This window comes from Equus przewalskii, chromosome 22 (genome assembly GCF_037783145.1).
Source record: "Equus przewalskii isolate Varuska chromosome 22, EquPr2, whole genome shotgun sequence".
Classification (NCBI taxonomy): domain Eukaryota; kingdom Metazoa; phylum Chordata; class Mammalia; order Perissodactyla; family Equidae; genus Equus; species Equus przewalskii.
Window position 1 is genome coordinate 25,463,993 of NC_091852.1, and position 13,715 is coordinate 25,477,707.

Here is a 13,715-nt window from a genome sequence, read left to right on the forward strand (position 1 = left end):
GGTTACAGAGAGCTGGTGAGCAAAGGTACCGTTCCATCCTACTGAAATCCTTTTGGACTATACACATTTGACTCTCAGGGTCTGTGATGTCAGGTCAAATCGGCCATGGTTTCCATTACACTCTAGGTAGGTCATATGTACCTTCAAAGAGGAAATTTTGTCTGCCCCTTGCAGATGCATGAAACCCACTCTTCCCAGGGGACGGTTATCCCAGAAGGCATCACAAAGAAATCAGGGGGCTCAGCTTAGGAAGTTTTAGGGATCTTCTGTTTTCTCTTCTTGATCAGGACGGGGAGGGACTACATGCTCTCCAGGTCTGAGCCCAAAGGCTCTTCAACCCCCTGGGGGGGGGGGGAGATGAGGAGGGGGTAGAGGACCCAGTTACATTTGAATCTCAGATAAACAACAAAATATTTGTTTAGTAAAAATATGTCCCATGCAATAAGTGGGGCATGTTTATACTAAAAAATATTGCATGGGACACAGTTGTAGTAAAAGATTATTCCTTGTTCATCTGAAATTCAAATGTAACTGGGTATCCTGTATTTGGTCTGGCAACCCTAAGGAGGAGAGACTAGCATTTAAAATAAATGACTTCCCTAGGATGAAATCCTGGGATTGGGGAAAACAGAGGCCACAGCGAGCCATGACTTTTTGAGAGGAGGAATGAAGTCAGTTTCTTTCATGCCAATTAAGCAATCGCAGACGACCCCGTCAGAAATCCAAACTCGTGACTAACATGGGACTCGAGACCAGGGGGAAGAAAAGATTAAGAGCCAGAGAAGCAATCTTCACACACAGGGCCAGCCAGCAGACGGAGAGGATCCCATCCAGGAAGGTAGGATCATTGTCTTCTCACTCGTGGTTGTGGTCCTGTTCTTTCAGAACGGCATGTGGGAGATTCTGGTGGACTCCATCACCCTCCGTCGTTGCCTCCCTGACGCTTGGCTCTCAGCAGATTTTCTCCTCAGTGTTTGTTGTTCTCCATCTTCTGAGGGTTCACAAAGTCTCTTCCTAGATCCTCTCTCTACCCTGCCAACGCGCAAAGCCGGGAACTAGGAAAAGCAGTTATTCGGGCTACAGCCTGATTGGAAGCAGAAGCATCCTCCTGTCACTTGAAGGACCGCTTCTCTTGGCTGGGGTGAGATGAGGTGCATTTACTGTCTCTACATCATTTGCCACGGCTCTAAGCTGGAGGTATAGATTTACAAAAACAACTGAACACAGAATTAATTGACTTTTGTGTCTGTAATTTTGAACACAGGGTTCACCCCTACGTTACTCACCTGAGATGATCAGTGAGTTCAACTGTAATTTCTTTTTTACAACTGGGAAGAGCAAATTACACATGAAATGCCCCAGTGGAAGGGTTTGGGCGGTGAATTCCCCACTCTGCTCTCCCTCTTCTCTCCTGCTGTTTTAAAGAGGCTCATTAATATAACTCTATGGGGATCAGACCTTTGAAATTGATGAGAACAATAAGAGGGAAGAAAAATACACAGTAGCAAGGAGAGAAAAGAAACCATTGTTGGTTTTGAACAAGCACACGTTAATCATGACCACTGTGGTTCAAGAGCTTTTTGTTTATTTTATAGTTTAAAATTTTGTACAATAATTTAAAAATATATAAAAAATATTTTTAAACCCTAGTCATGGACTTGAACAAGGAAGAGGTAGAAATTGATTTTGGTGGGAGGGAAAACAAATTGTTAGGCCAAGTCAGGTCATGGGCTTCCTCGGCGTATTTTGGGTGGAGTGAACGTGGAGAAGCCCAGACATCTCTATGGGGCAGTTTCCCTTGCTGGAAAGTCGGCTTGGAGGATGCTATGCTCGGCCACACACACATAACCTTCTATTTGTCCAAAGATTGATATAAAATTATACCTTTGGGGGAAAATAACTTCTCTTCTTTTATTAAGCACAGTCCTGGGCCAGCAAAAGTAAGGAATGACTAAAGTGCTTTTCCTTTGTTTCTCTACAAGTTTATGGTATAGAGTCAAATTGAAAGCAAATGAAGAACATTTTCCCCCCAAATAACAACTGAATTTGGAAATTTTTTGCTTTTGTTTGTAGTTTCTTCTGTGAACTTAATTTTCAGTTGGTGGAAGGGGTTAGAAACCTGAGCAATTTCTACTTTATATCAGTGAAAGAAGCAAGTATAAATCCTCTCACAGAGAGAAAGCAGAGGGTCCCGGCTGTCGTTAATGGTCACCTAGTGGGAACGTCTTTGTGGGTCTTTATGAGATGATGAGCAAGGATGCTCCAGATGCATTAAATGATGCCTGTGTGCCCCTGCTGTTAGGTGTCCTGTGGCCTGACCCCACAAGATGCCAAGAGAAGAAGCTTACTTCACCTATGGTTACCCCAAGATGGGGCACGGCCGCTCCCACATCACAGCTGAAGAGTAAGTTCAAAACCGCACCCAGCGGGGTTTCCAGTTTGCCCTTTGCTGACACAGCCTGCTGACTTCCACCAGCATGTGCCTGTCCGTAAATCTCTCTAGTGTTCCTTTCTCCAGGGAGTAAAAACCATGGCAATGTGGTGAGGAGACCCTCTGGTCCTGTAAGTGGTCACTTAAGCTCCTCTGAGGCCAAATGGTCAAGGAGATAGGAATAGGAAGAAGTTGAATCTTGCTGTTTTTGTCTGGATTCTTGGCTATTAGGCCTTCGCTGTAGGTTCCCAGGCTGAAAAACATCTGTCTGGGAGCAAGGTGCCTCTTTCCTCAAACCTTGCTCTGTCCATGCCACTCAGGCTCCTGGAGGTGGTTTGCAGACGGAACAAAGGCAATTTGCCAAACAGCAAGTGACGACGAAGGGCAGGTGTGTGCAACTCACCTGCAGACTGACTCCAGGGCCAAAGCGGTGGCCATAACCTTTGCATCATAACTTCATCCTAAGGAAAGGTGCTTGGTGCTATGAATTAATTAAAAATAAGTATTTATACAAGTAAGCATTTCTAAGTGCTAAGCATTGCATAACCAGCCCAAGGCACTATTTTTGTCTTAGAGAAAATCTTACAATCTCCTGGGAGAGTTAGGCTCGAGAATAACTTCAGCAAGTGCTATAATGGGAACACAGGCTGCAGGGACACGCTGTGCACGTACTAGAGGGGGCAAGGGTGCGGTGGTGGCAGCGAGGGCTCCACCCTCTGAGTGGAGACTCCAACAGCACAAACAAGGAACCAGGAGTTTATCTGGACCATCTCTTAAGTCGTCTGCTCAGAACTTCCTGCAAACCCGCGCTCTCTTTGGAAAGAACCATTGAAATAGCTTTACTAGAGTGAACTGGCAGGAGCCAGCAAGATGTAGAATGCATCCGAGGCCCCAAGGGAGAATTCAGGATGTGAGCATCTCCTCAGAAGACCATAGTGAGATTCTCTAATGTCCCCACATGGTCATTGGGGTTGCGGGTGGGGAGATCATCTGAAAAAACGTCCAAGAGCAAACACATACTCTTTGGGGGGTACATTTCACATGGTATTAGGGAGGATATTGTTTCAGTTCTGTATGATGACTCAGTAGACACTATCTCTGGGAAACCTCAGCAGAGAGGGGTTCTCTCAGTTGAGAAGGCATAAGTCGCCCATGGAGCTTGTGAAAATGCAGGTTCCCAGACCAGCGACCCAAGAGGCTGATTTGGTAGGTCTAGGGGTGGCGACCCTGGATTTGCACTTTAATGTGCACCTCAGGTGACTGTTGCAGGAGGTATTTGGTGACCCTCTGAGGAGCCCCGCCTGGCTGGGTCGTGGGTTCATCTGGCATATCCTGGTGTTTTCTGCTCTCAGTTAGTCACTTGGTGTGTGTGAGTGAAACGTGACTGTTCCTAAAGAGCTGGAACAGAGCTCTGTCTGTGTCAACATGTCCAAGGGGATGACCACAGACCTGGTGGGCAAAATTAGATGCAGGCATGCTGGGAGTTGAATCAGCTGCCTTCAGTCATGAGAACGCACTGAATGCTCCTCGTGCCAGCTTCATTTCAGGAAGAGGTGGTACCGCAGGAAAAGCACTGACCTGGGAGATGGGAGACCTGGGTCCAGCCCAAATTCTAGCACTCACTTGCTGGGTATTTTGGAACAGTTGCTGTGAATGCTGGTTCTGCCACCTACCAGTTGTGCAACCTTAGGCATTATACCAGCGTAAAGTCTTGGGGATGTCAGATGATGTAAAATGAACATCATATGTACCTCAGAGGATTGTCGTGAGGATGGAATAAAAGCCTAAAAGGGGGGTGCTTGACACGAATCAGGGCTCAGTGAATGGTAGAGTAGCTGCTAAGGTGGCGGTGACGCTGATGAATCTCTGCTGGTCTTGGCTTCATGATCTAGGAGGTGGGTGGGTGTTGGCCTGCATTATTAGGTCATCCCACAGTTCTCTCTACCCCATTTGGAGATGGACCGGATAGGCTTAATGCCTCAGCAGCCTTGAGATGGAAGTGGTCCAGTAGGTGGTACTGGGCAAAGGTCTCTCAAGGAGAAGCCTCGGTTAGACCTTGCCTCACCTGTAGCTTCTCAATCTCTTATAAACCACCCAGCTCTGCAGAGCCTTTCATTAGCAAGTCACAGAAAAAAAGACAGCACTCTCCACTTTGATCGTGCTGTGATATGGAAAATCAGGCAGGTGTTAGCAAATTGACAATATTATGCAGGGAAAGTACAGCCCCTGACCCCATTTCTAAGGCCTTTGTGGTAACTAACGCTTCCCACGGGCCACTGGACACAGGGCCGGGGAGGCTGGCTTAGATGCCCAGATTGCATCCTGCTGCTGAGGAGCAGACACTTCTCAGTAAGTGATGCCACAGCTTTGCTCTAGGTTCAGCTCAGACATTTCTGGCCAGAGCCGAGCCTCCATGCTGTCTCTTTGAGTAATCCATGCCTGGCCTGCCAAGAGGTGCTTACTAAATCTTTCCTGAGTGCTTGACTCCAGAGGTCAGCTAGCCTCTCTGACTTGGCAGTCATGCAGACTGGGGTGGTCAGGCCACTCGTCTCAGCATCCCCACGGCTCTACCCCCAGCTCTGTTCTGAGATGACTCTTCCAGGCCACTCAGATGAGACCAGAAAAAGCAGTCAGTACACTCAGGTGAGACCAGAAAAAGCAGCCAGTACTGTTCCATCTGGTTTGGTCCTTGGTGACCCTGCATGGGATTCCTGGAGCAAGCGGAGGCCAGATAGGAGCTTGCCTAGCTAAGCATAAACATGGGACACATGTCCTACCAGCTGGGCTGAGCTCTGGCAAGCCCGTGCGATAGTTTTAGTTTCAGAGAACTCTAAATCCCACAAGTCCTCCTTCCACCCCTTTAGTCAGCTCTGAGCCCTTGGTGGCCAGTTGCCATGCTGTCTCCTTCTCTTCATTACCTTCTCTCCATCCCTAATCCAAAACTGCTCTGTGGAAAGTTGCTGATCCCCTCATTCTCACTAGAGTGTCACTGACCCACAAGAGGTTAAAGTAATAGAGAAGTAAGCTATTAGACCAACGGAATGAATCTTTAAAGATGGTATTTCAGGTCTTCAGTTCCAATTGCAGATGCAAAAAAAAAAAAAAAATGATGATATTAGGACTAACATTATGCCACAAATCCAGATAGTTGTAAACAGTTATTTTAAGGAAGACATTAAATGGCTCATTCATTTTGCAGACAGACTGGTATTATAGGGGAGAGGATGTGAATTTGTAATCACCTGTAATTTATTTGTTTGGCTATCCATCCAACTGTCCATTTATTCATCCATCCATCTTCAAGAAATATTTCCTGAAACACCCATGTGCCTGACCCTTTCTAGGCATTGAGGAAACAAATTAAAACACAAAGAAACCAAAACCCAAAAAACTCCTCTGGGAGCTCTTTTTCTGGAAGACACAGGTAAGCACACTGCTGATTACCACCACAGGGCTGCCTATGAGAGAAGCCAAGATGGCTTGCCTTCATACCGGGAGGGGTGATGCTGAGACTAGGAACATGAGAATACTAGTCAGGGCGGGAATGGAGAGAGGGCATGGGTAAACAGTGAGGGGGGCAGTTTTGGGTAGAGAGGGTACAAACACAACTGAGAGAGATTCAAGTTGAAACCCTAGCTCCATCTTGTGCTATCTCCATATATGCCATCAGCAAGGCCCTTAACCTCTGCATTTATGTCCTCATCTGTGAAATGGAGATGACAAATGGTGCCTACCTTACAGGGCTCTTGTGAGAAGTAAATAAGCTAATGTGTATAGAATGCTTAGTATGGCACCCACCTTATGGTAGACATTGTCGATATTAATTTCCATTTCCTTTTTGTGGGCTGATAGTTGGGGAAAATGTTGTAAACTAGCCCTGATGAAAAGAAAAGATAATTCAGTCTCAATAAATATATTGTCCACATGAGGGTCAGTTGCTACTGTACCTCTTGCACCTGGAACTTGGGTGCTTGGGCCATGCCAGTTAGCGCTGTTCCTGTGGGCACACACCTGGGAGGATCCTAGAGAAGATCCTGTCCCTGGATACAGGCGCTGGAGGCCTGGTGGGTGCCTGGTGTGGTGTGGGGTGGGAAACTACTTGGGGCCTGGGAGGTGCTGCTCTGGGCTGGCAAAGCCCCTGTGAAGAGAGAAGAAGATTGATGTATGTGTCATCACAATCTGGAGCAAGGTTTCTGTACCACTGTGGGTTTGTCTATCTCTTGGACCAGGGCTGCCGGGATTGGCATCCTGATAGTGATCCTGGGAATTTTACTGCTCATTGGCTGTTGGTATTGTAGAAGACGAAGTGGATACAAAAGCTTGAAGGTTGGTATAATTCCCACTACTGGGATCCCTCCAGATCCAGGACCCCTTCCCCCTTCTTTCTCTGAATTTCCAGGGAGTGGGTAACATTCTCATGATCACCTCTAGCTCTGACTTCTGCTTCTGATGAGTCTTTCTCCACATTGTACTTCTTGCAACTCTTCCTTTGCCTCTGCCCAGGCATGACCCCCAATCAGGAACGTGGCCATCTCTTTGCTTCTACTCACAGCATACTTGAGTGCCTGGCTGTTGTGTGTAGCTGAGCACAGATAGTTTGTGGAACACAGGGGAAGGGTTTGTGGTCCTCTTGCACAGCAAACAGCAGCATATTAGACACTCCAGGGCTTCCCAATCCTTCTGGGGGTTCTCACTGGTCCTGTGACTCCACTTCGGAGCCTGTTGCTCTCATCCTGCCTCCACTTCCTCCCAGTTTGCCTAGGAATTCCAAGATCTTCTAACTCTGTTATACCAAGCAACCCACCACCATACCAACGACCCCTCCAGCCATCAGTGCAATGAGGAAACCATCCACACCTCAGTAACACGAAGGACCACCGGGTTTTTAACAGGCTCCATCCTCCTTAGATGACCAATATGGTTTTAGTAGAATTTTTTCTTCTTTACCCATACGAGCAGGCAGCTGACACAATGATGCAGTCCAGTCTTCTGGCAGCAGGATCTTCCATGAATGGGAAACACCGAGTCTCTAAACTATAAAAACTACAGGTTTCAGAAACCTCCTTTCAAAGCCAGGTAGCACTTTAGCACTTAAGCATCCAAAGGCATTTTCCATAGTGAGGGATGGAATAAAAGGAGAGTTGCAATTCTTTCTCTCCCTCCTCCCTTTTTCTTGTTATTACAAATCTGAAAGCTTCCGAGGTTGACACATAATGGAAAAAAAAAATTATCTTTACAAAAGATGTTAGAAAGTTCCATTCCTCATTCAGCAAGCACTTCATTTAGAAGAAAAGTTTCTGTGATGGAGGGGAGGGTTGGTGTGGCTGGGGGGCTAGAGCTTGGCCGTCTGAGGAGGAGAAGCAGAAGGGGAGAGATGCAGTTTCAAATTCTTCTCCTCCTTGCCAGAAAGCTTGGGCAGTCCCTAGAGTCCCTTTCGCTAATGCTCATCTTGCCAGAGTGTCCCAAACATAAACCGTGAAAGACAGGGTGAGTTTGGGGGCTGACACCACCCCCGCCTCCACGCCTACCCACACCGAGTAGCAGCCCTCCAGTGTGCTGACATCTAGTGGGCAGGAGGAGAAGTTGCTGAGTCTGAATGAGCCTCCAAACCAAGTACCATAGGAAAGCCTTGGGGTAGGAGGTAGGGATGGAACTCCTGCTCAGACGACGCCTCTCTGTGGCCGTCCACAGCAGGTTAGTCGGGGAGGGGCTTTGCTCTGTCACAGAATTCCATTTGTACCTCTAGCACGGGGGGGGGGGGGGGGGGGGGAGGGTTAAGACATTGCCTTGTAATTGGTTATTTACTTTTTGCCTCTTCCACCCCTTCTCTCTCCTCCATTTCTGAACTAGGACAGAGAATATTTCTCACTCTTCTTTGTACCTCGAGCACGGTGCCTGGCACACGGCAGTCACCCAATCGTATGTCATCGGGATTTGGTCTCATTGTCTGCTGCTGACTTGCTTGGTGACCTTAAATTTTAACTTCTCTGAGCTTCATTTGCTCTATTCTACACCTATATAATGTGATATAACATGATGTATATCAGTTTTTATTTAATGTATATTTCCTTCTATGTTTCTATTTCATTCTATTTTTGTATGTAAAGAACACAATGGTTTAGTCGTTCAAGGAGTAAAAGCTATACAAACTCAGAATGTTGGTATCCATTTCCTAACAGTCCACAATTACCAGCTTGATGCCACTGGACAAAAAGAATGATTTTTTTTTCCTTTCTGCTTCAACACCTCATTCAGTTGAAGAATAACAGAGTCTGAAGGTCGTGGGCTCAGACACTGTGAACATTTTGCTTGGTGAAGTTCAAGTTCGACCCAGCGTGCCTCCATTCCTCTAGCTCTAGATCAGTGACTTGCAGTTCCTGGAATTTTTATGAAATAGAACTGTGTTTAAATTCCCTGGTTCCCCACAAGTCTAAAAATGCTCTCTGTCATTTGTTTTTTAAATTAATATTAAAATCTTATTTTGAGACTTTCAGGTCTCCTGAAAAGCCAGGTTGGAGATCAGCAGTCTAAGAAATTTAGGCAAAATTATGTAAAATAGTGTATGAAGTACTGCATTTATTTACATAATTACCTCCTTGTCGCTCTTTGGTGATTCTATTTTCATTTTAAAGCAGAAGAACATAAATGACAGTAAATGCAAGCTCCAGGTACCAGCGTTACTCCACCCTCAGTATCCTTCATTATGCTTTGAAATGTCTACTTTCCCACTTCCATTGACCACAGAATGGTAGCAACATTGCTTGGAATTAACATCTCCTAAAATTTCTCCCTGGCTAACAATTCCCCTTAGACCTGAAGAACACCTTTTGAATGGAAAGACTGCTTTTTGCAGCAACATGTTTTTGCAGGAAAATGATCTGTACTGGACTGGATGTTGGTTTTTGTATTTACCAATTTTACTCTTTCACTTGGAAGTTTAGGACATAATACTTTTGATTCTTGGAGAATTTCGAGGCCCTGCCAACAGCTCAGTTTACACTCATGTCTCACGGTGTTGTGTTTCTCAACACACTTGAATCACCCGGGGTCTTGCTAAAATGCAGACTCTGGGACCATCTCTGGTGGTGGGACCGAGGAACCTACATTTCAATGTGCACACTGAAGTTTGAATGCAAATACCGAGAACTGGCAGTGAACTGAGTGAGTGGGTCATGCTCCTATCCTATGGCAGGTGTGAGATTTATAAAATAGAACAAGAATAAAAGAGATAATTGACGTAAATGGAGAGAACACGTTAAACACCTTACCTGAGGTATATCGCTGGGAGTTGGGGCGGGGAGCAGAACCACCCTGGGTCCTCAGTCAACATTAGGGTCCTTGTGCATATATCCTTCCTGGGGGTAGAGTCAATAATAATTTCAGACTAGAGTTTAGGAAAACTACTTTACAGCCTGCAGACTGTGTAGGTATCAGCCCAATCCATGTCTGGCCTCGTCCAATTGATGTTCCAAACACTTCTTCTCCCTGGGTAACCTGCCTTGATGCCCGTCTCCTCCAACCAATGATTAGCCACCATCAGACAGACAAGCCCGAAGAGCTGCTGGACCCCTGCACAGCCTCCCCGTTCCAGCCCCTCTCAGCCAGTACCACAGAAAGCATGCTGCTAACGCCCCACTGGCTGGATTTGGCTCACAGATATGTTTGGGCCTGTATTTAAAAAAACTGAATTAGGTACCAACATTTAAAAGTAACATTTTACATAAAAATCTTGATTTCTAGTTTCTTTTTTAAAATATTGAAAGATCTGGCAAAAACGGGCGGCTATGCCGTGGTTGTCCCCTTAGATGGGATGTACACTCCCTCCTTTCCCACGGCCCCCACCTGGTCCCACCTGACCCCCTTGCATCACCTGCCTGGTCCCTCTAAGCATCTGAGGATAGCTGAGTCGCCCCAGGTGCAGGCGATACGGAGGTGCCCTGTCTGTAGAGCAGTGGTTCTGGGTGCAGCCCTGGACCAGCAGCAGCAGCATCACCTGGGAACATGTTAGAAATGCAAGTTCACGGGCCTCACCTAAGACCTACTATGTCAGAATTTCTGGGTGTGGGTGCAGCAATCTGTGTTTAACAAGCTCTCCAGGTGACGCTGATGGATGCTAAAGTTTGAGAACCACTGCAGTGGAGAATTTAACAACAGTAATGAAAGTGACTCAAAGTTAGTCTGCTTTTTATGATCACAATGTGCCAGCAATTTTAAACAATGTCAGTGAGGCAATACTGCCCCTCACTAGGGAGGACCGCTTCTGCAGTCCCCACTTTGGGATGTGTCTCTGTCTTGTACAGACTGTTATCATTCTATTCCGGTATGGAGAGCATCACCCCCTCAACCTATGCAAAGCACCAAACCCAGACTTTACCCACCCATCCCCCCAATAACTCAGGGTTCATCACTTCACCTTAGACCGACTTGTCATCATTGTTGCAACCTGACTTGGAAGCTCAGGGCTACACCACAGCATTTTTATCACAACATACACATTCGCAGTGTTTAAGATATTTTGCTGTCGTTATGGAGAAGGCAGAAATAGACAGTGTGCCCCTGTTGTCAAGTTGTTCATACGCTTGTCCTCACTGTGATACCAGCTCCTGCCTCACTAGCTCTGATCTACTCCACGTGCAATCATTCTCTGAGGTTCATTTTTTAGATTCACTTTTTCTCCTTCCCTTAAAAAATATTTGTTGACTAACTATTGGGTTCAGGCACTGTACCAGGTGCTTGAGTTTTAGTTAATTCCCAGAACAACTCTGAGAGGTAGGTGGTATTATCTTCATAGTACAGACACAAAAATGGGAATTCAGAGAGGTTAAGTGACGAGTCTGAGGACACACAGCAAATAAGTGGTAGAACTAAGATTAAAACCCATTCTTAAAACTTCGGCTTCCTTCTCTTTTCTTCAATGTACTCAATTATTTTTTCTCACTCACTGATCTTGATGAATTCATATTTCAGGACAAAAGCATTTATGTTAGTACTCAAAGTACCTTAACAGGAAGATGTCCACGTGAGGGGCTTGGTCACCAGGACAGCAAACTGCCTTTTCAGGAGAACAGTTGTGACCCTGTGGTAGGTTGAGTTCCTTCATCTTGGTGTTTTCACTTATGGCTGCTTTTAACTCAAACGTACAAAATTATTTTCATTTGAAAAGCGAGGGCATTGTAAATGTACTTAATGCTACGGGACTGTATGCTTAAAAATGGTTAAAATGGTAAATTTTATGTTATGTATATTTTACCATAATAAAAAATAAAGATAAAAAACAAGGGAATCACAGAGATTTTCTTAAATTGTGTCCTCTAATACCCAGATTTCCCAGGGTCAATGATGAGATCCCTACATATAATAAGATCCAAAGAACTTGGTTCTGGATATGTCATCCTTTTGTCTTATGTTTTTAGTATATTTGCCTCTGTCCTGAATGTAGATATATCTAAGGGGGAGAAAAAAGTACCTATTATTAATTGTGTGGAGCTCTGCTGTCCAATACAGTAGCCACTAGTCACATATGTCTACTGAGCACTGGAAACATAGTAGTTTGAAATTAAGGTGTGCTGTAATACACACCAGATTTCAAAGACTTAGTATGAGGAAAACAATATAAATAATTCATTAATGATTTTTATATTGATTACTTGTTGAAATGGTAATATTTTGATATGTGGGGTTAAGTAAAATATATTATTAAGATTTTTACCTGTTTCTTTTAATTTTTTTAATGTAGTGACTAGGAATTGTAAAATCGCATATGTGGTGCGCTGTATTTCTATTGGATGGCGCTGGTATAGATGCAGTGTATCATAACGGTTGAGAACACTGACTCTGGAGCCAAATTACTGTGTTTGATTCTCAGCTCCATGACTTACTAGTTGTGTGTCCTTGGACAAGTGACTTAACCTCCCCATGCTTCAGTTTCCCCGCCTGTAACATGAAAACAATGAAAATACTCCTTGAGTTGTGTGCGTTAAATGAAGGCCTTACACATTTGTGCTCTGTTGATAGTAGCCATGGCCTTTAGACACAACTGCAAGGATCTGTGTTGTAAAGATGCAATGTATATTAGTGTCTGCAGTTCAAGATTTATTAGTTAGGGTGTGGAACTTCTACTGACAAGGATAATTCAGGTATAAATAAATTTTTGAGATTTTTGGGAAGCCCCTCAGCCCTACTTTTCTCTGCTCTTCCCCCCAACAATGTTTCAACATACACACTTGTGAAATTTAACAATGATTACCTCATTGGGTGGAAATTAGATGTGGGCACTTACAAGTTTCAGTCCCAAGCAAAAGTATAAGTATGATGCTATTTTGACTTAATCCCTCTCCCAGAAACACATGCACTGTTGCCAAGCCCATACTCTCCCTTTCTCTTTCTCACAGGTTCCCAATGCTCCACCTGCCTACGAGAAACTTTCTGCAACGCAGTCACCACCACCTTATTCGCCGTGAGAGCCAGCAAGGCCCCTGAGAGATGCAGTAATGATTTCCCTCACACTTTTGCTTGAATTTAATACAGACATCTAATGTTCTGCTTTGGAATGCTATGGAAACAGTGTACATCGTCTCTAACAATAAGCTTAGTGTTAAATTCTTTAGGGCAACTAGCAATACTAATTAAGTGAGGAAATGACTAGAAGTATTAAAATGAGAAACACTTTGTTAATAAAGGTTGTAATGCCTGATATTATCTGTGCCAGTAGCAATGCTAATAAATCTATGGTGTTATTTTCCGAGGGACAGAATTCAAGTGGGTGTTTGGGACCAACCACTTTCTTTTTTGTTGAAATTTAGCTAGTAACTATCAAATTACTATTATGACTTTTGAAGAAGCAACCCCTTGACCAACATGAACTCTAACAGAATTGTTGCAGGTGAGTCTGTGCTATGGACTGCTCACAAAGGATATCTTTAAAGGTTTAAGACCAAATGTTGATTGACCTACCAAATAATAGATTCATCTGATGAGGAAAGCATCAGTATGTCTCTTTGTGTTCTAAAATCCCATGATACTACAATAATATACTGCAGAGATCCTGTATCTTTTTTTGCAGGGGAAGATTTGCCCTAAGCTAACATCTATTGCCAGTCTTCCTCTTTTTTTCTTCCTTCCCCCACCCCGCAAAGCCTCAGTACATAGTTGTAAGTTCTTCTGGCTCTTCTACATTAGCTGCTGTCACAGCATGACTACTGACAGACAAGTGGTGTGGTTCCGTGCCTGGGAACTGAACTGGGCTGTTGAAGTGGAGTACGTCAAACTTCAACCACTAGGCCAT

The 13,715-nt window shown here is 44.7% G+C and overlaps 2 protein-coding genes across 3 annotated transcripts in view; one reads left to right on the forward strand and one right to left on the reverse strand.

Annotated features, from left to right (window-relative positions):
* Positions 1-732: 732 nt before the first annotated feature.
* On the forward strand, positions 733-13,124 carry MLANA (melan-A). 2 transcript variants are annotated; one of them, XM_070590054.1, is made up of 6 exons: positions 741-838; positions 2,303-2,404; positions 6,661-6,757; positions 8,282-8,350; positions 11,399-11,512; positions 12,823-13,124. In XM_070590054.1, exons 2-6 carry the CDS (start codon positions 2,328-2,330, stop codon positions 12,889-12,891), a joined length of 426 nt encoding a protein of 141 aa, XP_070446155.1. In that variant the 5' UTR covers positions 741-838; positions 2,303-2,327; the 3' UTR covers positions 12,892-13,124. The 2 variants fall into 2 exon arrangements, with proteins under 2 accessions (XP_008505278.1, XP_070446155.1); XM_008507056.2 differs by lacking the exon at positions 8,282-8,350 and having other exon boundaries at positions 733-838.
* The window catches only part of BRD10 (bromodomain containing 10), a 106,626-nt gene continuing 98,569 nt past the window's right edge, over positions 5,659-13,715 (reverse strand). Inside the window, exons 9-10 of the transcript XR_011531467.1 lie at positions 9,700-9,786; positions 5,659-8,808 (exon numbers count right to left, since the gene is read on the reverse strand). The gene's annotated coding sequence lies outside the window, so the exon portion shown is untranslated. The remainder of the gene's footprint in view (positions 8,809-9,699; positions 9,787-13,715) is intronic.